The 20,642-nt window shown below is 38.7% G+C and overlaps 1 protein-coding gene across 7 annotated transcripts in view; it reads right to left on the minus strand.

The window, feature by feature from the left end:
* The window catches only part of LOC306875787 (plakophilin-4-like), a 121,804-nt gene that overhangs the window by 46,934 nt on the left and 54,228 nt on the right, over positions 1 to 20,642 (minus strand). For all 7 annotated transcript variants that reach the window (XR_013784770.1, XM_079426518.1, XM_079426513.1 and 4 more), the window contains 6 exons: positions 14,604 to 14,638; positions 9,787 to 9,998; positions 7,899 to 8,382; positions 6,207 to 6,398; positions 1,950 to 2,148; positions 1,056 to 1,188 (listed from right to left, as the gene is read on the minus strand). Coding sequence is in view for 6 of the 7 variants with exons in the window: in XM_079426513.1 (XP_079282639.1) it covers positions 1,056 to 1,188; positions 1,950 to 2,148; positions 6,207 to 6,398; positions 7,899 to 8,382; positions 9,787 to 9,998; positions 14,604 to 14,638 (1,255 nt within the window). In the remaining variant the exon portion in view is untranslated. The remainder of the gene's footprint in view (positions 1 to 1,055; positions 1,189 to 1,949; positions 2,149 to 6,206; positions 6,399 to 7,898; positions 8,383 to 9,786; positions 9,999 to 14,603; positions 14,639 to 20,642) is intronic.

A 20,642-nucleotide genomic window follows, 5' to 3' on the forward strand; every position in this document is an offset into this window, starting at 1 on the left:
CATCAAAAAGAAGACCATGTTCTTGTTCTTTATGAGAAGTGGTTTTATTTAATTTTAACATAAAGGCATGTTGTGTGTCACCGCAGTTAAATCGGTGTCTATCATGATAAAACCTTAATATCAAACCTATATAATGAGTTTGGAAATTTTAGAGAAATGCTTAATAAATGCACTGTAACTAAACCCATTAGATTTTAGCAGACTAATTTTACTGTAGATTTAGTCGATTAAAATGTTATGATATTTAGTCGACTAAAACCAATTCAAATGACTAAAATATGACTAAAACTAAATGGTATTTTAGTCCAAAGACTATGACTAAAACTAAATAAAAATTTGCTGTCAAAATTAACAGTGGTTATACTGTAGCTGGTGGCCTGATGCATCTGTAGATCCCAAAACTTCTTGCCATTCTTGTTTTGGGTTGGTGCTTAGCTGAATACTATGTTCGGAAAAGAAATAACGCATTCTAAGGAGTCCCTAAAGGGACACAGTAATGGAAAAAATATGAGATGATTTTACATTCTCTTGCAATTACATAGTTGGGTAATTATATTTTATATAATTAGTGCGCATAGAGGAGCCACGTATTCAAATAGCTTTTAAATGAGCACTTGTGTTTCAATTTAACTTTCAAATTTGCGGTCACACATAGTATGTGTATTGGGAGCAGCGCTACTGAATTTTCAAGTTAAGACATTTGACACTCAGGACCTGTTGCACACCAAATCCTCAGATATCGTTCTGTCAGTCAGTCTTCACGTGATAAGTGAAATCTGATGAACTATAATGTGACGAACTTACGAGCCTAACAATATCCCTGTAGGGGCTCCATAGAATGCCTACATTTTCCGTGTCTTTCCAAATTCGGATTTAGGCTTTGGGTACATCCCTAGTCACACTTCTACCTCCTCTACATTACAGATAAAGCATTGACAAGCTAAAAAAAAATTGTTATTGATTGATTGAGCAAAATAACAGTGACTAACCATTTAACCATTTCTTAAATTTACTTAAAATTGTCTCACAGACATAGATAATGGAGCATTCTTTACCTCGGTCTTGACGTAGTTGTCTCTGTAGCACAGGTGTTGCAGGTATGCCGCTGCATTAGCCTGCACAGACGGAAACTGATGCTGTAGCATGTGGATGACTTCTGGCAGGTCTGGGTCACGCCATGCAAACTCTCTACAAAAACACACATTAACCCAATGATAACATTCCCATGAAGCTAGCTCATAGATTAAGTCAAGTCAAGTCAAGTCAAGTCAACTTTATTTATATAGCGCTTTTAACAATACAGATTGTGTCAAAGCACTTAACACACACACACTTAGATTATCACACATGCACACACACACACACGTTTGTTATGTGTGTGTTTGTTATTGTGAAAAGTGGGGACATCCCATAGGCATAATGGTTTTTATACTGTACAAACTTTATGTGCTATTGCCCTACACCAACCCTACACCTAAACTTAGCCTTCACTGGAGACTGCATTTCTACTTTCCCCCCAAAAAACTCACTCTGTATGATTTATAAGCGTTTTGAAAAGTGGGGACATGGGTCAATGTCCCGAAAAGTCACCTTCACCTTGTAATACCTGTGTCATTATACAAATTTATGTCCTCATTTGTCACAAAAACGCGCACACACACGCATGCTCGCGCGATAACACACACACACACACACACACACACACACACACACACACACACACACACACACACACACACACACACACACACACACACACACACACACACACACACACACACACACACACACACACACACACACACACACACACACACACACACACAGAGAGAGAGAGAGAGAGAGCAGTAACAGGGGGTGTTAATGTGAATGCAGATGTAGCAGGTGTCGATCCAGGACTATGTAAAAATTGCTGAGCTCTACTAATTACCATCAGTTATGTCATCTACCTTGGGTCCTTATACATGCTGTCTACCGAAGGGGAGTGTGTGGCATCATCATCCATGGGCTGGCGTGAGTAGCTGGGATCAGGGGACCAGTAAGGGGTAGATTGGTATGCTTCTGTGTATATGGTGTTTAAAGCATAGTTATTTCTTTGGTAAATCATGTTACTGCGCTGACTGGAGCTCCGCTGCAGGTTACTCATACCTGAAACACAGCAACCACAGCATATGTTAATTAGAACCTTTCATTTTTCTTTTAAACCTTGGATTCTTTGGCTTAAATAGATGTTTCAGGTTAAATCAAAATTAAGCTCTATAAATCAGTCTCTATCAACAGTGTCTGTTGCAGTCTTTACAAAATAACTTTTTTCCATAATTCTAGACCAGCTGCTTTGTTTTATATCCATTTTTCAAATTATCTTCAAAAACTATATGTCATTTGAAAGCTGCAGACCTTAAGTTTTGACCCCTTAAGCCTTAGACATTATGTTTCTTGCCTCATCGCAATTGAATAGTCTCAATAGAGGACAACAGAATATAGTTTTTCTTCTTTTCAAAATTTATTAGCATAAACGTGAATACAAATTTGGGTTGGTGGCACTAGAGGGTTTGATTTTTTTCTCTGGTTAATGTTAAAACTTTGTGCTGAAATTTTTTGCCACTTTTTTTTTTTTACAATGATCTTAGAAAAAAATATAGAAGATTTACATTTAGTCATTTTGCAGGCGCTTTTATCCAAAGCGACTTACAATTGGGGAATACATAAAGAGAAACAGACACAGGAAGTGCTCGTAAAAGTTTCAGGCATTGTTCAAATAAGTACATGCTAGAAAGGGAAGGAATAAATAAAGAGTTTCCAATTGTCGCTTGAAAATTGTCAGGGATTCAGCATTCTGGATAGGGGTGGGAAGATCATTACACCAGCCAGGAACTGTGAACGAAAATGTTCTGGAAAGTGATTTTGAGCCTCTCCGTGATGGTACCATGAGGCGTTACTCACTAGCGGATCTCAGACTTCTGGAGGTTATGTAGATTTGTAATAGTGAGTGGAAGTAGGCGGGTGCTGAGGGTGTTGCTGTTCTATATGCAAGCATCAATGTCTTGAACTTGATGCGAGCGGCAAACGGCACCCAGTGCAAGGAGATAAAGAGAGGTGTAACATGGGCTCTTTTGGGCTCGTGGAAGTCTTGCAGCATGCTCCGTTAAGAAGGGCCTGATCTTTCTGATGTTGTGCAATGCAAACCTGCAAGATCGAGCAGTCTTTGTAATGTGGCCTTTTAAGGTCAGCTTATCAAAGATTACACCAAGATTTCTGACTGAAGTTGATGGGGTAATTGTTGATGAACCTAACTGGATTGTGAAATCATGCTGTAGAGTGCAGGGAAGACAAGAAGCTCAGTCTTTGCCAGGTTGAGCTGTAGGTGATGTTCTTTCATCCATGACGAGAAGTCCGCCAGGCAGCCTGAGAAGAAGGCAGACGAACTGCCAGTGCCTCATTACTTGATTTGCATTTGCAGATTTGATTACATTTTCAAGATTCAAGAGATTCAAGATTCTTTATTTGTCACATACACAATTATACAGAGTATAACCAGCAGTGAAATGTAGGTCAGGTCCGCTCCAAGGACAGTGCAATTATATAGAATACAAATATTAAGAAAAAGAAAAGTAGAAAAAATAAAAGAATAAAATAAAAGATAAAAATATAAATATAAACATAAATGTGCAGGTCAGTATGTTGTTGACTTAAATAGTAATATAAGAGGAATGTGCAAAAGAATGTGCAAGAAAGTTGTACAGGGTGTTTAAATAGCAGCAATATGAGTTAGAAAAAATTATGAATAGCTTATTGATATAGTGATATTTACATGGAGTCAAGTGATGTTATGGCACATAGTTAGAGTTTAGGAGCCTGATGGCCTGGGGGAAGAAGCTCCTCCTAAGTCTCTCAGTTTTTGCCATCAGGCTACGGAAGCGCTTACCAGATGGAAGCAAAGTGAATAGACGGTTACCAGGGTGATTAGAGTCCTTGATGATTTTGACAGCTCTATTTTTGCAGCGTTTGAGGTAGATATCCTGCAGAGAGGGGAGAGCAGACCCTGAGATGCGCTCAGCTAAGCACACAACTCTCTGTAGTGCTTTGCAGTCCTGATTGGAGCTGTTTCCATACCACACTGAGATGCACTGAGTCAATACACTTTCTATGGTCCCTGAATAAAAAGTTTTCAGGATTGCTGGTGAGACCCTGAATTTCCTCAGCTGTCGCAGATGGTACAGTCTTTGCCTGGCTTTCTTAACCTGTGTTTGGATGTGTGTAGTCCAAGTCAGGTTCTCGGAGAAGTTTACACCGAGGTACTTGAAGCTACTCACCCTCTCCACAGGGGTCCCACTGATCATACGAGGAGTGTAGGGCTGCTGCTGTCTCTTCCTAAAGTCCATGATCAGCTCTTTAGTTTTGCTCACATTCAGAGAGAGACAGTTGTCCTGGCACCATGATGTGAGTCTCTCTACCTCAATCAAGTATGCGGTCTCATCATTGTTGGAGATGAGGCCCAGAACCACAGTATCATCAGCGAATTTGATGATAGATGTGGAGCTGTGAGAGGACATGCGTGTTGAGAGAGTAGAGCAGGGGACTCAGGACACAGCCCTGTGGGGCTCCTACGTTCAGGGTGATGGAGTTTGAGATGAACTGGCCAACTTTCACCACTTCAGGTCTGCTGGTGAGGAAGTCTTGAATCCAGTCACAACTCAAATCTGAGTGAGGAGTTTAGGCCGAGGTCTGTGAGTTTAGAAGCCAGCTTGATGGGGACTATAGTATTGAAAGCTGAGCTACAGTCAATGAATAGCAGCCTTACATAATTCCCATTGCTGCTGTCCATGTGCTTGAGGGAAGAGTGGAGTACGTGAGAGATGGCATCGTCAGTAGATCTATTTGGGCGATAGGCAAACTGAAGAGGGTCCAAAGTATCAGGTATGGAGGAGCAAATGTGGCTCTTTACAAGTCTCTTAAAAACCTTCATGACTATAGATGTGAGGGCAACTGGGCGATAGTCATTCAGGCAAGAGGGTTTATTGTTCTTTGGCACAGGGATAATGATGGATTTTTTGAATGAGGTGGGAACCACGGAGGTAACAAGGGACTCATTAAAGATAGAAGTGAACAAACCAGCGAGCTGATCAGCGCAGGACCTCAGAACACGGCCGGTTATCCCACCAGGTCCGGCTGCTTTCCTGACGTTCACTTTCTTTAGCGCCCTCCGAACCTCCAATCTTTTCTCAGAGATGATCATTAATTAGCACTTCAAGATGCATTATTGTGATTTTGTTTAGCCTGAATCCCAATAAAAGCTCAAATGAAGGGGTTGAAAACAAAAAGAAGCCATATTAGGGCTGTGCAAATAATGCGATGTAATATCGCGTTTATAATCGCAGGCTATTCATCGCCGATAATGAACGTGATATTGTGTAGCTTGTCAGTGAACTACAGCTCTGTGCAGTAAATGCTGCTCCATCTGAAAGCATGTGATGGAGATTTACTACTAATCACAGAACCGGCTTTACTGACAAGGTGTGCATGACAATCACATTCGATTATTTGCACAGCCCTTAAGAAATATCCACAATAAAAAAAAAAACAATGAATATTTAACGTACATTAATTTGGTTATATTATATTAGAGGAGTCTCCACAATTATAAAACAAGAAAATAAAAAAAATTCACAATTTTGAACAATGAATAATTTTCAAAGTCTAATTATCGAGATTACAATTAAGTGGAGTGGAGACAGGGCAGTCTTGCCTGGTCCAGTATGGTGTATGTGTTGGCGTATCACAGCATTGGGCAAAAGTGGCCTATGAGACATCTATGTATTTATGTCTATAGTTTAAGAAACCTATTTCAGGTTTTGAGGTCTATACTAATGAGCTACTCAGTTAAATCAGGTGCGTTTGATTAAAGAGGCAAACAAAATGTGCAGTGTTTGGAAGCGAAAACTAATGCTTTTAAGAAATGTGCTGTTTTGGGAGTAGAAGTAGATACTTTTATAATTAGAATACGTTTTGTAAAAGAAACTACAATTTTCAGCAAATTCAAGTGATGAACTGGACTACAGTATGGACTATTTTCAACATTTTAAATATTATATATATATAAAATGAATTGCATTAGATGTTATACACAATTGTTTTTAAAATACTTTCTTTTTATACAGTTCAATTAAAGAGGCAGAAGAAAAAAAAAATTCATAAAAGTTTCATACCAAAAGACGACCTGTAGAGCGCACTCTGTGGGCTGTGGTTCAGGTCTGAAGCAGTCTGGCTGAGGCTGTGGTAGAGGGGTCCCTGGAAAGTCTGGCCTTCATAAATAGGTCCTATATGGTGGTCAGGGGAAGTGGCTGATCTCAGATCAGCACCTATCTGACTGTGTTGACTAGTGTAAGATGCTCGCACACCTAATGATGACAATATAATACAAACACATAGTTAGAGAGACCACCACTCATATACTCAACTGACATACACTTATTAAAGTCTGATTACTGTAAAGGATACAAAGAAAATCATAATTTCATCATTTCAAAATAGAAGATATTATGAAGAATGTTTTGGTTGCAATTGGGGGATCTTTTATGTTCCATAGAAATGAAGTTTGACATGAGAATGAGTAAATGACAAAATTTTTATTTCTGATCCCCTATCCCTCTAACCTAGGATGATTTTCTCCACTGTTTTTCATTATATTGACATTAGAAAAAAACTAAACAGAATCATTGTCATTTGGATTCATATAAGTATACAGTTAAATACATTATATTTGACATTAGATAACCTACAAGTTTTGAATAACAAATAACAATCATCAGATTTTGGGAGAGCCTGAATATTGCTTTAATGCACAATTTTGCCATAATTGTCAGAACACAAACGTTTTTATTTAGTTAAGGCACCATCTTGTGGTGTGACTGACTGGAAAGCACTGAGGTAGGAAGTGGGTCATCTCAACTTGGAAATTTGAGTCCAACTCTGACTTTGTCTTGAAAGCAGCATAACCAAAGGGTTCAAATGATGAGATGTGTAACAGCAAGACATGTCATTGTTGGAGAAACACACCCCAAGTTGGAAGAGAATGCAAGAAAAACACAAAACAATTGGTATCACTTTATATAAAGAATACAGTAACAAAGCACTTAAATTATTTGCAAACAATTAGTTTACAGTTAATTTATAGTTTATAAATTGTGGTCTCTACATTGTTAATAAATGAATTGGTTATGTACAAATAGTGTCACATTGCCCACAGTAGTTGAAAAAATATTGTTTAATTTGCTCATTTGTAAACAACTAGATAACATTTAATTTTCCATTGTTAACAATTTGTTAACCATATCTAACTCATATACAGTATTTAAACCAAAAGCAAAAAAAATGTTAAATCGTTTATTAAACGTTTATTTAATCTCACTTTGTTTTAGGTCACAGAAAAATACAAAAATAAAAGGGAACAGCCTACCTCCATCGGATGTTTATTGCATTAAAATTGAAATTTCTGTACTATTAATTTATAACTTTTTTTTCTTTATAACTACATAGTATGCAAAAGATGTACTAAGAATCTCCTGCCAGGACTCTGAAGTTTTACCAGCCCCAATCCAGTCAACATAATCATATCATGAAGACAAAGTCCACACCTCAGGTATTTATGATCACTAACAATAGCCACAACTTCAAAGACTTGAGCAGGAGCAAAATAGACATATGAAAACAGGGACTCTAAACATTGTATTCCTAAAATGTTAAGACCTGTACTTTCTTTGTGTTAGCCACATGGCCAGGAAAGATAGGTACTTGTTTTTACCCTAAGAGTCCTTGGGAATTTATGATGGTTCACACTTGAGGGTTAACTAAAGGAGTAAGAAAGGAATAGGAGATCAAAGCATTCGCTGTTTTCTTACCTGTTAAGCTGTCTGGTCGTGGGTCTATCCGCTCGTAGATCTCATAGCTGTGTGTAATGTATGGATTAGATACGTCATGCAGAAAAGTTCTTGTCATCATCGACCCATAATGCTGTGGTACTGCGGTCATCCCCGGCTTGGCTGGTGACCCCGCCCCGAGCTGCTCGTCTTCTCTCGCAGAGCATACACCTCCAGAATAGGGTGACGTGGTGCGGCCGGCACCACTCGAGCGGGAGGAACCCATTCTGCGCAGGGCTGCAGGAGAGGTCTTCTGTGGGACTGCAGACAGGGTGGTGCTTGTGAAAACGGAGGATAGAGGTTTAGATTCAATTGTAATTGGCAACCCATAGGAGCTTCCAGTGGCCCGAAGAGACCCTCGAGACGGAGATACGCTGCTTCCATACAGCGACTGGGCACGAGCAGGCATTGAACTAACACGGCGCATAGCACGACCTGGTTTAGCCCCGTCCATCATTCCTGACACCTACAAGAGGACACAAACATCCTTTACAGCATCTCAATATAGGTAATTATGATTAAGCTGCAATAATGTTCAAATGAAAAAAAAGATCTGCTGATATAACTTATTAATCTCCTTAGAACAGATTCCACTGAAAAAAGTGCATATATAACTTGTCAATTACTCTAAAAAAGTGTTTATACTTGACTCAATAGATATACTTTTCTGTCCTGTTATTGGACAGAAGTTTTACTGGTGTAATTTAGACTTTTTATTTCAAATCAAATGCCTTGCATGCATTTTTGTTCAAGCCATGTGACCACTAATGTCATCAAGGTTGCCTTTCAATAGGTTCACTACTAACACTGCGATTGTCTGAAGCCCTTATATCATCACAGTAATTCATTGGCCAATGGCGCATTGCAACGCGTCTAAGTAACATGTCACGGATGTCTCAGGTTTTATTTCTTCAGGAACCGATTTATCAGTTTGCCTGTCAGAAATTGTTTCTCATGTTCTCGGCTATTTTAGAGCTGTCTATTTTTTTATACAATTTTGACACACTCTACTGCTTCAGCTTTGTTTGTATATCTCAAGTGCGTCTTCTTCTATTGGACTGTAGCCGGGAAGGCAGAATTACAGTTACATAGCAAGCGCCAAAACCAGTTTTGTGATATTTCGATGAAGTAAAAAAATTCTAAAAAAAAAGAAAATATATATTTTTTCCTGTCAAAATTGATTGAAGATCACCACAGGGTTACGTAAAGAAGTGCAAAATGCTTTGTTTTGACAGACTATTATTATTATTATTATTTTCAAATCTGATTTTGTACTAACAATTAAATTCTGAAGCTTTCTGTATGTTTTTGAATGCAGTACAATGACCACTTGTATGTCAAAACATCAAGGAAATTTATGACACTTTTAAGAATTTTTATTTTAATCAAACATGACCAGATCATACCTCAAGCCATTAAAAAAAAAAAATTATAAATAAAAATAATAATATTTTTTTGCAAAAATGTAATTATTTTTAAATGCCAAATCAAACACATTTGTCTACAAAATTCTCAATACTGTAAAGCAAAAAATTATTAATGTAATATTTGAAGTATTTATACATCACAGTAATTCCTGTTTTTTATACTAGAGTTTGGTAATGAAAAATCAAAAGAGTATCACAACTGAGAATCACATGCACAAAAAAACTAAGACATTATTGTAATGAGAATTTAGGACATTGGGATAGATGTACATAACTGTAATGGAGAAAAATCAAATAATATTAATAAAAATGATAATAGTAATAAAATGCTTCAGGAGAGAGGCTTCATTTTCTTCTTTTACTTTTGATTTTGTGGTGAAACATGACCCGTACATGTTTTTCAAGAGATTAAGCTATTAAGAAGTGAGGGATGTGAGATCTACCTGAAGCTCAGGTGTTTGGTGGTGTCCTGCAGCCTGGCCCTCTGCCCTGGAGCTCCTCTGCAGCGTGGAGTTTCCTCCTGAAGCAGGTAATACGTTTTGAAGTCTCTGCTGACACTCGCCCTGTGCCTGACTGCTGTAGAAGTTGACAGCATCCTGATAAGCACTATCAGAGTAAGATTTCATCTGGGTAGAACTGGGGTTCCCCACCGACCCTGAGACCAACAGTAAAGTGCAGGTCAGACACTTCATATTAAATTCAGAAAGGTGACTTTTAGGGTGCCTTTACACTAGAGGTTTTGCATGGACCCACACCAGTTTCAGGGTTTCCCCTGCCATTATATTAGGGGGGTACCCTGCTTGAAGATCAAGTTAATTTAATTTACTCTATAGCGCCAGATCACAACAGAAGTCATTTGAAGTTACCTTTCCTTTAGAACAGGTCTATACCTTGTTCTTTCATTAAATAAACTAAATAGCCTTTTGTTATTCATCTTATTTACACGACGACATGTCATTTCTGTCTCTACATGGTCGCGTGTTTACAATTCTTCTCTGCATCGTGAACGGCGGACACAGACAGACAGACAGACAGACAGACACACACACACGTTGGTTTTTGTGGTTTATGGGGATTCTCCATAGGCGTAATGGTTTTTATACTGAATAAAACTGTGTGTGCTATTGCCCTACACCAACCCTACACCTAAACTTAGCCCTCACAGGAAACTTTGTGCATTTTTAGATTTTCCAAAAAACACCATTTAGTATGTTTTTTAAGCCTTTTGAATTACGGGGACATAGGCAGTGTCCTCATAAACCTCCTTCATATTGTAATACCTCTGTCATACCCATGTCATTATACAAATTTGTGTCCTCATAAACCACATAAACATGCACACACACACACACACACACACACACACACACACACACACACACACACACACACACACACAGGTGAGCACACTCCCCCTCCCACTAGCAGTGTAGCCAGAATTTGAATTGGGGGTTGTGGGAGGGGGGGCGTCTCGCTGCAGCCTACACGAACCAGGGGGCGTGGTTGGATACAGATCCAACTCCTCCCTCCTGCCTATACCTAAACCTACCCATCTCCACCCCCTGATCCCTAAACCCACCCCATCTCCACCCCTAAACCTACCAATCTCCACACCCTAGATGTGGATCCAACCACGCCCTCTGGATGTTGTGGACTGCAGCGAGTCCTATTTGGGGGGGGGGTGTTATCTTAAAATGAGGGGGCCGCTCTATATTACACGTAGGCTATAATGTCAATATTAAATATGCGCATTTTCAAGTGTTTGAGCGGCGTGTGGAAGCTGAGTAGCAGCGCGCTTATACTGCATGACAGTTAAAGCCTGGTTTATACTCGCGTCAACATGAGCACGCAGTGTACTGCCAGAGGAATACTCAGACTGATTTAATTTAATTTTTTATATTATTTTGTTAATTTTTTCATTATATTTATTGTGATTAACCTCTCGTTCTTGTTCACAGTATAATGACATTCGATCGTTGCACGCAATCACGGAGAATAACTCGATTAAGATGATCAAACTTATTTTTAATTATCGTCTATGAGCTGGAAATATTTCTTTATTTAAACCATAAAGTTAGCACATGAAAAATGTGCACATATTTAATACAAAAAGTTTGCCCTAAACCTTTAATTTAATCCTTCTATACAGCCTTCAGTTGTAAATGATGTTTTAAGATTTGGCTAATTCTAATGCTTTTTAATGTGATATGTTGTTTGTATAGTTTTCTCGCTGTTCTGTAATGAAATAAGGTGATCAGACAGTGAAGAATTGCCAATACACACAGAATGGCTCACGTGCTTCATGTTCCTTGGTTTCATAATACTCAATTAATTGTTGTAAACTAAGATTGGTGTCTTTAGAAGACGTACCTGTGCTGAATTCTACATAAACAATCCACAACAATGCCGAGCTATGGGCACAGACATTGATAGAGGCTGAAGCAGAAGTTCTTTAAGGGGCCCTTCACATATCGCGTCTTTTGCCACGAGAGCGCAGTGCAAGCATAGCGCGCAAGCTACAGAGCGCTTTGAAAGAAGGAGAAAGCGATGCGCCTAGCGTTATCCACGCGTTTTTGTTTACTACTCGTACTGAAGCGCGCGTGACGCTTCCGGTGATATTAACATCTGCCGTCTCACTAAATGAGGAATAAATACATGAACAACATCTCCAGAACTGCTCTGAGAGTCAATTCATGAGCTTTTCACAGTTTCATTTGAGTAAAACTATCCTCATATCATATACACAAGGCAACCCATCAAAATAAAAGTTCTATTTAACTTGTCTTGAAGACACTGTGGCAGAAATACATTACTATTGTTCAGTATAGGCCTATGTAATACTACTACTACTACTAAAATTATTAAAATCTTATTTTAAAGGAATAATCATACAATATTTCTTCAACATTTTACTTGTAATATTAAATCCCCTTCATTTGCCAAAAATTTATATTAATTAAAAGATTAATTAAATTAATGTTTTATGCCTTAATTTGATAAACAGAAATAAGTAAATACAACAGAATTTCTGAGGAAAAAAAATAAGGCTACTGTACAAATACATTAAACTTGTTTTTTTTTATGCTTTCAAATAGTTAGACATGCTAAAACAGAATTTGGTAACAATAAAATATAAGGTTGGAAAAAAAACAAAAAAACATTTCATTGGTCCCTAAACAAAATTGATGTTAAATTGTTTAAGTTTCATGATTTTAATTAATGCTTTTTGTTTAATAAAATTAAATTTAACCATTAAAAAGGAGTCCACAAAAAATAAAACTGAAAAAATGGAATTTGGAAAAAAATAAAACAGAATTTGGGAAAAATAATTGTTCAGTTGTTACATTGACTGCTGTCATTAAAAGAAACACGATTCCTCTAAGTGTGTCGGTGAACTCACCCCCCCAAAAAAAACCCTCCCCCCAAAACCCGCAAACATTGAGCTTGTTTTCTAAGCTTTATTTGGTAAAATTTAGCTTGAACAGGTGGTTTGGGGTTTAGTTCGTGAACAGTTTTGCAGCAAGTGTGACAGCAAATCTGTCCTAACTTGTGGAGGTAAACTGGAATTGATGGCATATAATTTGCATGTGTCTGCTTGCTATATAGAACTACCTTTGGAAAGCAGCTTGTATTTAGGCTTCTCATGCACTTAATCGTTTTTTTTTTTTTTTTTTTAATATTGAAATACAAATTACAAGGCTAAACATTTGCCACTAGTGCTCAGGGTGGTATTCGTGTGGACGTCGACTTGAGGAAAGAAGGCAGGAAAGAAGCCATAATGATACACAAACAGAGTAATGGTCAAAGCCTTCAATCTACTGTTTATATTTTTACAAACACTGTGTTGGCTGTGGTTCGCAGTACAAAACTGGTCACCAGCTTCTTCTATTGTCTACCTATGCTTATGGAAAATGCCATCTTAATCTGTGACAGTTCTCAATTACTCTGTGATCCACCATGTACGGTGCTGTTTTACTTGTCTACAATTGCAAGTATTTGGTTCAACAGTATAACTTCACCCTCTAGAGGTGAAGACACCCCACCTTTAAGTCCAGTCCAGTGGCTTATGTAATTTTTCAAAAACACTTTAGAAAACTGAGTCGGGGCGGAGTACCAAAACAAACTTGTAGCCAATCAGCAGTAAGGGGCGTGTCTACTCACGATATGGAGGAGAGAGCGTTCAGTGAACAGCCGAGCCGAGCGACAGAAAGATAGAGATGGCGAATAAAAAACAAAAGAGGAAAACGTCTGTGGAACGATAAGGCAAGAAGTAGGACCCATGTAAATATTGGATCAGCTTTCCAGCACTGGAGAGAACTCAAGGAGCGCAAGGCCTGCGATCAGATGCCGAGGTTGCTTTGTTTCCTCTCGATAGGTGAGTAACACTGTGTCTACACCGGATGTGCCGTGGACACGAACAAAGCAACTGTTGAAAATAATTTGAAATTTGTGTCAGCACATCATAAATAGAACGCGGCAGCAATTTTCTGTCGGAGATTTGTCGCCCTGTGCAGCATCCAGTGTTGACAGCATCACTGATTATAATGACTTATATAGTATTTTGTGTAGACACATTGGTTTTGCTTTGTTTCACAAAACTAATTGTTGCCTGGGTTGCATAGGCTACGTATGTGTGGGGCAGAGCTATCAAAATAGGGGCGAGACCCTTTTGGGGTAGGGGCGTGTTTGTTTTGGTTATTTCAAATATCAACATTGGCTTCCAGAAATCACTTACCACACCTTTGACTTCACACAGAGTTTGTTGGGAAGTGACAATGCTTTGTATATGAAGAGGTCAAGAGGATCTAAAATTTGGCAGAGAAAAGCTAAGGTATGTGTACAGCACGCGTTACTACATAGTCATGGCATTACATACAGTCAAAAATCAACCTACTAGGAATTATTTGGGAATTTGCTTAAAAGTAAGAATATATCTTAATTTGCTGTTTTGAATAAAATGACAAATTAGTGCACTTTGTGCAATTCCAGTATGTTTTTGCTTTCAGGGTTGAGGGCAATCCAGGTTAATCAATTTCATCATGTGTGGGTTTTGTTTATTTAAGGGAGTGACAACCACAATTTTTCAAAGATTCTCAACCATATTTTTGTCAAAGCCTGCTGTATAAATAGAACTGTACTGCTCCACTCTTTACTGAGGTATAAAAGCTGTCGTCGATTAATTACTGATTAAAATGACATTGGGGACCTCCCCTTTGGCTAAAACTGGGTTTATTCATGCATTCACTCATTCATTCCATACCTGCAGATCTCCAGGGAAGAGACATCTCAGACGAACTAAAAAAAAAGAAACAAACAGAAAATAAGGTAATTTATGTTTCTGTCACATAAAATCACTGCCAAAAATGTGTAATGAGATGTGAGAGCCACGCTGGAGGATAATAACAAAATCTGCAATAGCAAAAGCTTTCACGTGACGTTTTGATATGGCTTGCAAAACTGTCATATGACAGTCATTTTCCATCTTTTGATGGTAAGAAAGTCACACAAATCTAAAATAACATGAAGATGAGTAAATGATGACATTTAACAAGCCATAATGTAACAACAAAATTCAAGATATTATCAATAACTGAGCAGTACATTTAAACCAGGATACTGCTCTAAAATTGAGCAGGAGGGAGTGACATCTCACCTTTATCACTTATCACTCCACCCTGAGATATATACAGTATGTGTAAATCCATCAAAGCACAAGGAATAGTGCTGGCCAAAAGTATAAAGAACCCCACAGTTAGGTCCGCTTTAGGCCTGTGTTATAGCAACGGCAGACGCCACAGGAGAGCAGCGCAAGCATAGCGCGCAAGCTACAGAGCGCTTTGAAAGAAGGAGAAAGCGTCGTGCCTAGCGTTTTCCACGCGTTTTTAGGCGCGACATGTGAACGGCCCCGTGCTACTATTTAAATCTTCCGCTTTGCCAACACAGAAGTGTGATAAAGGCTTAAAAGTTTTGTTTTTAAGCAATCAGAAATCTGAGGGGCCTGGGCATGTAAATGAGGGGGCTATATATATATATATATATATATATATATATATATATATATATATATATATATATATATATATATATATATATATATATATATATATATATATATATATATATATATATATATATTTTTTTTTTTTTTTTTTTTTATATATAATATAAATATATAATATAAAAACAGAGGCCACGCGTTATGCGTTATATGTATAAGGCCTGTGTTTTTATATATAGTGTGTGTATATACACACACACACACACACATATATATATATACATACACTACTCAAAGAAATTGAAGGAACATTTGAAAACACATCAGATCTCAATGGGGACAATGATCATGCTTATCATGCTGGATATCTATACTGATATGGACTGGATAATGAGTTAGGAATGAAAGGATGCCACATCGTTTCATGTAAATGAAAATTATCAACCTATAGAGGGCTGAATTTAAAGACACCCCAAAAATCAAAGTGAAAAAAAGGATGCAGCAAGCTAGTCCGTTTTGCTGAAATTTCACTGCAGCAACTCAAAATGGTACTCAGTAGTTTGTATTGACGGCTGCTCTGTCATTTCTTCTTCATCAGTTAAGAACCTAGGTGTGCTGTTTGATAGCAATCTTTCATTTGAAAGCCATGTTTCTAGCATCTGTAAAACTGCATTTTTCCATCTCAAAAACATATCTAAATTGCGACCTATGCTCTCAACGTCAAATGCAGAAATACTAATTCATGCATTTATGACCTCAAGGTTAGACTATTGTAATGCTTTATTGGGTGGTTGTTCAGCACGCTTGATCAACAAATTACAGTTGGTCCAAAATGCAGCAGCTAGAGTCCTTACTAGAACCAGGAAGTATAACCGTATTAGCCCGGTTCTGTCAACACTGCATTGGCTCCTCCTCAAACATCGTATAGATTTTAAAATCTTGTTAACTACTTATAAAGCCCTGAATGGCTTAGCTCCTCAGTACTTGAGCGAGCTCTTATCACATTATAGTCCTCCACGTCTGCTGCGTTCTCAAAACTCTGGCCATTTGATAATACCTAGAATATCAAAATCGACTGCGGGCGGCAGATCCTTTTCCTATTTAGCACCCAAACTCTGGAACAATCTACCTAATACTGTTCGGGAGGCAGACACACTCTGTCAGTTTAAATCTAGATTAAAGACATTTCTTTAACCTGGCTTACACATAACACACTAATACACTTCTATTATTCAAATCCGTTAAAGGATTGTTAGGCTGCATTAATTAGATCAACCGGAACTGGGAACACCCCCAATAACACACGATGTACTCGTTACATCATAAGAAGAATGGCATCTACGCTAATATTTGTCTCTTTCTATTCTGTTTCTCAGTCCGTGTCCGGATCAGATGGTGGATTGGCGCCGGGAGATGATGTATGTGGCCCTGATCGTCGGCGGAGGCCACACACCTGGATGAGCCCCAGGGACATATCCCTAGTCACCGTAGCCACCCGATACGATCCGTATACAGCCCAGATGGTCACTGCAGCCACCAGATCCAGTCTGTATCCAGATCAGATGGTGGATCAGCACCCAGAGACGACCTCTACAGCCTTGAACGTCAGCGGAGACCAGGACACAGAGATGAGCGCCAGAGACAGATCCCCAGTGAGGACCCCACCACTTAACCAGCCATCGGGAAAGACCACTGGAACCAGTTGAGCCCTTACAATCTGACTTTGCTGCAGTTGGAATTGAACTGCTGGTTCGTTTGGCCAGAGGAGAACTGGCCCCCCGACTGAGTCTGGTTTCTCCCAAGGTTTTTTTCTCCATTCTGTCACCGATGGAGTTTTGGTTCCTTGCCACTGTCGCCTCTGGCTTGCTTAGTTGGGGACACTTCATTTCCAGCGATATCGTCGACCTGATTGCAAAGACACTATTTAAACTGAACTGAGCTGGATGATGACATCACTGAATTCAATAATGAAATGCCTTTAACTGAAAATCTTTTTTTTTTTTCATATTTTCATTTTACATTATTGACACTATTTTCTTTTTTTGATATTGTGCAGTTGCTTTGACACAATTTACACATGCTTGTATGCATGCCTGACAATGTCGGGGCATACTCCTAATGAGACAATGGATGGTGTCCTGATGTATTTCCTCCCAGATCTGGACCAGGGCATCTCTGAGCTCCTGGACAGTCTGAGGTGCAACCTAGCGGCGTCAGATGGACCGAAACTTAATGTCCCAGAGCTGTTCTATTGGATTTAGGTCAGGTGAGTGTGGGAGCCTTTCAATGGTATCAATTCTTTCATCCTGCAGGAACTGCCTGCATACTCTCGCTAAATGAGGCCGGGCATTGTCGTGAACCAGGAGGAACCCAGGACCCACTGCACCAACGTAGGGTCTGATAATGGGTCCAAGGATTTCATCCTGATACCTAATGTCAATTAGGGTGCCATTTTCTAGCCTGTAGAGGTCTGTGAGTCCCTCCATGGATATGCGTCCCCAGACCATCACTGACCCACCACCAAACCGGTTATGCTGAATGATGTTACATTCTCCATAACATAACATAACATAACATTCTCATCTGTGAAAAGCACAGGATGTCAGTGGCGGACCTGCCAATTCTGGTGTTCAATGGCAAATGCCAGTCGAGCTCCACAGTGCCGGGCAATGAGCGCAGGGCCCACTAGAGGACATAGGGCCCTAAGACCACCCTCATGAAGTCTGTTTCTGATGGTTTGGTCAGAGACATTCACACCGGTGGCCAGCTGGAGGTCATTTTGTAGGGCTCTGGCAGTGCTCATCCTGTTCCTCCTTGCACAAAGGAGCAGATACCGGACCTGCTGATTTGTTAAGGACCTTCTACAGCCCTGTCCAGCTCTCCTAGAGTAACTGCCTGTCTCCTGGAATCTCTTCCATGCTCTTGAGACTGTGCTGGGAGACACAGCTACCTTCTGGCAATGGCATGTATTGATGTGCCATCCTGGAGGAGTTGGACTGCCTGTGCAACCTCTTTAGGGTCCAGGTATCGCCCTATACTACCAGTAGTGACACCGACCCTAGCAAAATGCAAAACTAGTGAAAAACAGTCAGAAAAGATGAATAGGCAAAAAAATGTCAGTGGCCTTCACCTGTAAAACTATTCCTGTTTTTGGGGTCATCTCATTGTTGCCCATCTAGTGCACCTGTTGTTAATTTCATTAACAGCAAAGCAACTGAAACTGATTAACAACACCCTGTGCTACTTAACTGACCAGATCAATATCCCAGGAGTTAAATTGACTTGATATATATATATATATATAGTACTGTGCAAAAGTTTTACGACACATTCACCAGCTATTTCACACATTCGTCAATTATTTAAATCTTTTACTGTTTACATTTTACGGTTTATATATATAGGGCTGTAATCAAGTCCACCTTTGTCGAGTCCAAGACAAGTCCAAGACCAGGACTATCGAGTCCGAGTCAAGACCGAGTCCAAAGAGGTTCGAGTCCAAGTCAAGTCCAAGTCCAAGAGGTTCGAGTCCAAGTCAAGTCCAAGTCCAAATGAGACAGTCAAAACAGAGAAAGAAAATAAAAGCATCTTCTTCAAAACCACATACTTAACTATTGATCATTTATATGACATGAGAGACAGCATATCTTCTATTTTAAGATAATAATTTTGCATTATTATTTGTAATGATCTAAAAGCATGTGCAGCAACACTGTAGGATCAAATTAGGCTATTTTATTTACTTTAGGTTTAGCAATTTCACTAAAGTCACATAAGATGAAGTGCACATTTTCAGCATTTTTATTATAGTGTAACAATCACATTCTGGGCTGCCAATGGAAAATATTACAAAGAACAAGCAACATAAGTCTAAAAAATAAATCAACATGTTCCCATTCTTGAACTTGTTACTTGTTCTAAAGCAGGGTGTCCAAACTCAGTCCTGGAGGGCCAGTGTCCTGCAGAGTTTAGCTCCAACTTGCCTCAAAACACCTGCCTGAAAGTTTCTAGTATGCTTAGATTAGCTGGTTCAGGTGTGTTTGATAAGGGTTGGAGCTGAATTCAGGACACCAGCCCTCCAGGACCAAGTTTTGAGACCCCTGTCCTAAAGAAACCATAGTACAATTTAACCATCCCAAGCAAGGCTGTGTAGCATATAAACACCTTCAGCTCAGTGTGTCTGTGTGTGGCCGCGCAGGCATTTGTTTGCTGTTTACCTTAGGCCATATAATATAGGTGCAATATATATCCCCTGGGGATAGGGGGATACAGACAGTATTACAGGTGTTAAGCTGAGGCCATTTTTAATAGTAGAAATAAAAATAATTTAGTTCAGTTAGAGAACAGACAATTAAAGATTGAAAAATTCAAGAAATTAAAAATTGGAAGGTTTATTTGTTTCTTTTTTGTTTTTGCCTGGATGATAAGGCAAAATAGTTTTTTTGATTTTCATAGAATTTTTGACCAATTCTCGATTTTGAACAATTTTAGCTAGTCAACTTGAAAATTTAACTACAGCATGATTCAAGCAACTTTTTTTTTTATTAAACCTCTAGTTAAAGAAAATTATATTCTAAGCGCACCACACACATGAAGTTGTCATCATGATGTAAATGTTAAACAAATCACTAAATATCTTTGCAGAAAAGATGCATGAACTACAACTACATCTTGTACAAACTTTTCTTATGCATATTATATGTTCAGAAATAATACAAGAAAAATGCTTAAAAAATTCTCAAGTAATTCAAATTCAAAATGACTGAAGGTATAACAGCTAGAGTGCTATTATTAACTATAAATGCTCTGTAAAAACAATGAACAGTAGTTTTCAGCCTGTCACCCTGATGCAAACATGAAATATCAGACATACAGTAGTAGTTCTTCACAGGTTTTTTATTTGATTACGCTGCTTTTCCATTGTTTTTTCTGTGTAAACATGGACGCATTTGACTCTTGCAGCGTCTCGTGCATGAAACGGCTTTCTAAAAACGTGGCGCTCTAGTTGTTAAAAGATGTTTAACTCTCATCTTCTTGCATTATTTCCTATTCCACTGCCCGCGTTGCATCTTTGTCAACACAAAAGCACATTCTGTGTGAATGGCATAGAGAGCATCACAAGAGAGCGGTTAATCATGTGCGCTGACATGCAGTTGGATCGTTCTTCTCTCTTTACTGTTATTGTCAAAGTGTCTAATTCTAGCGTTTGGTAATATTTCTAATCAAAATCGCGATTCCTTGATTTATAAAAAATAAATGTGTGGCAAAACATTAAATTCGATAAAAATTAATCCATAAAAT

The sequence above is a fragment of the Barbus barbus genome, assembly GCF_936440315.1.
Source record: "Barbus barbus genome assembly, chromosome: 10".
NCBI classification, from domain to species: domain Eukaryota; kingdom Metazoa; phylum Chordata; class Actinopteri; order Cypriniformes; family Cyprinidae; genus Barbus; species Barbus barbus.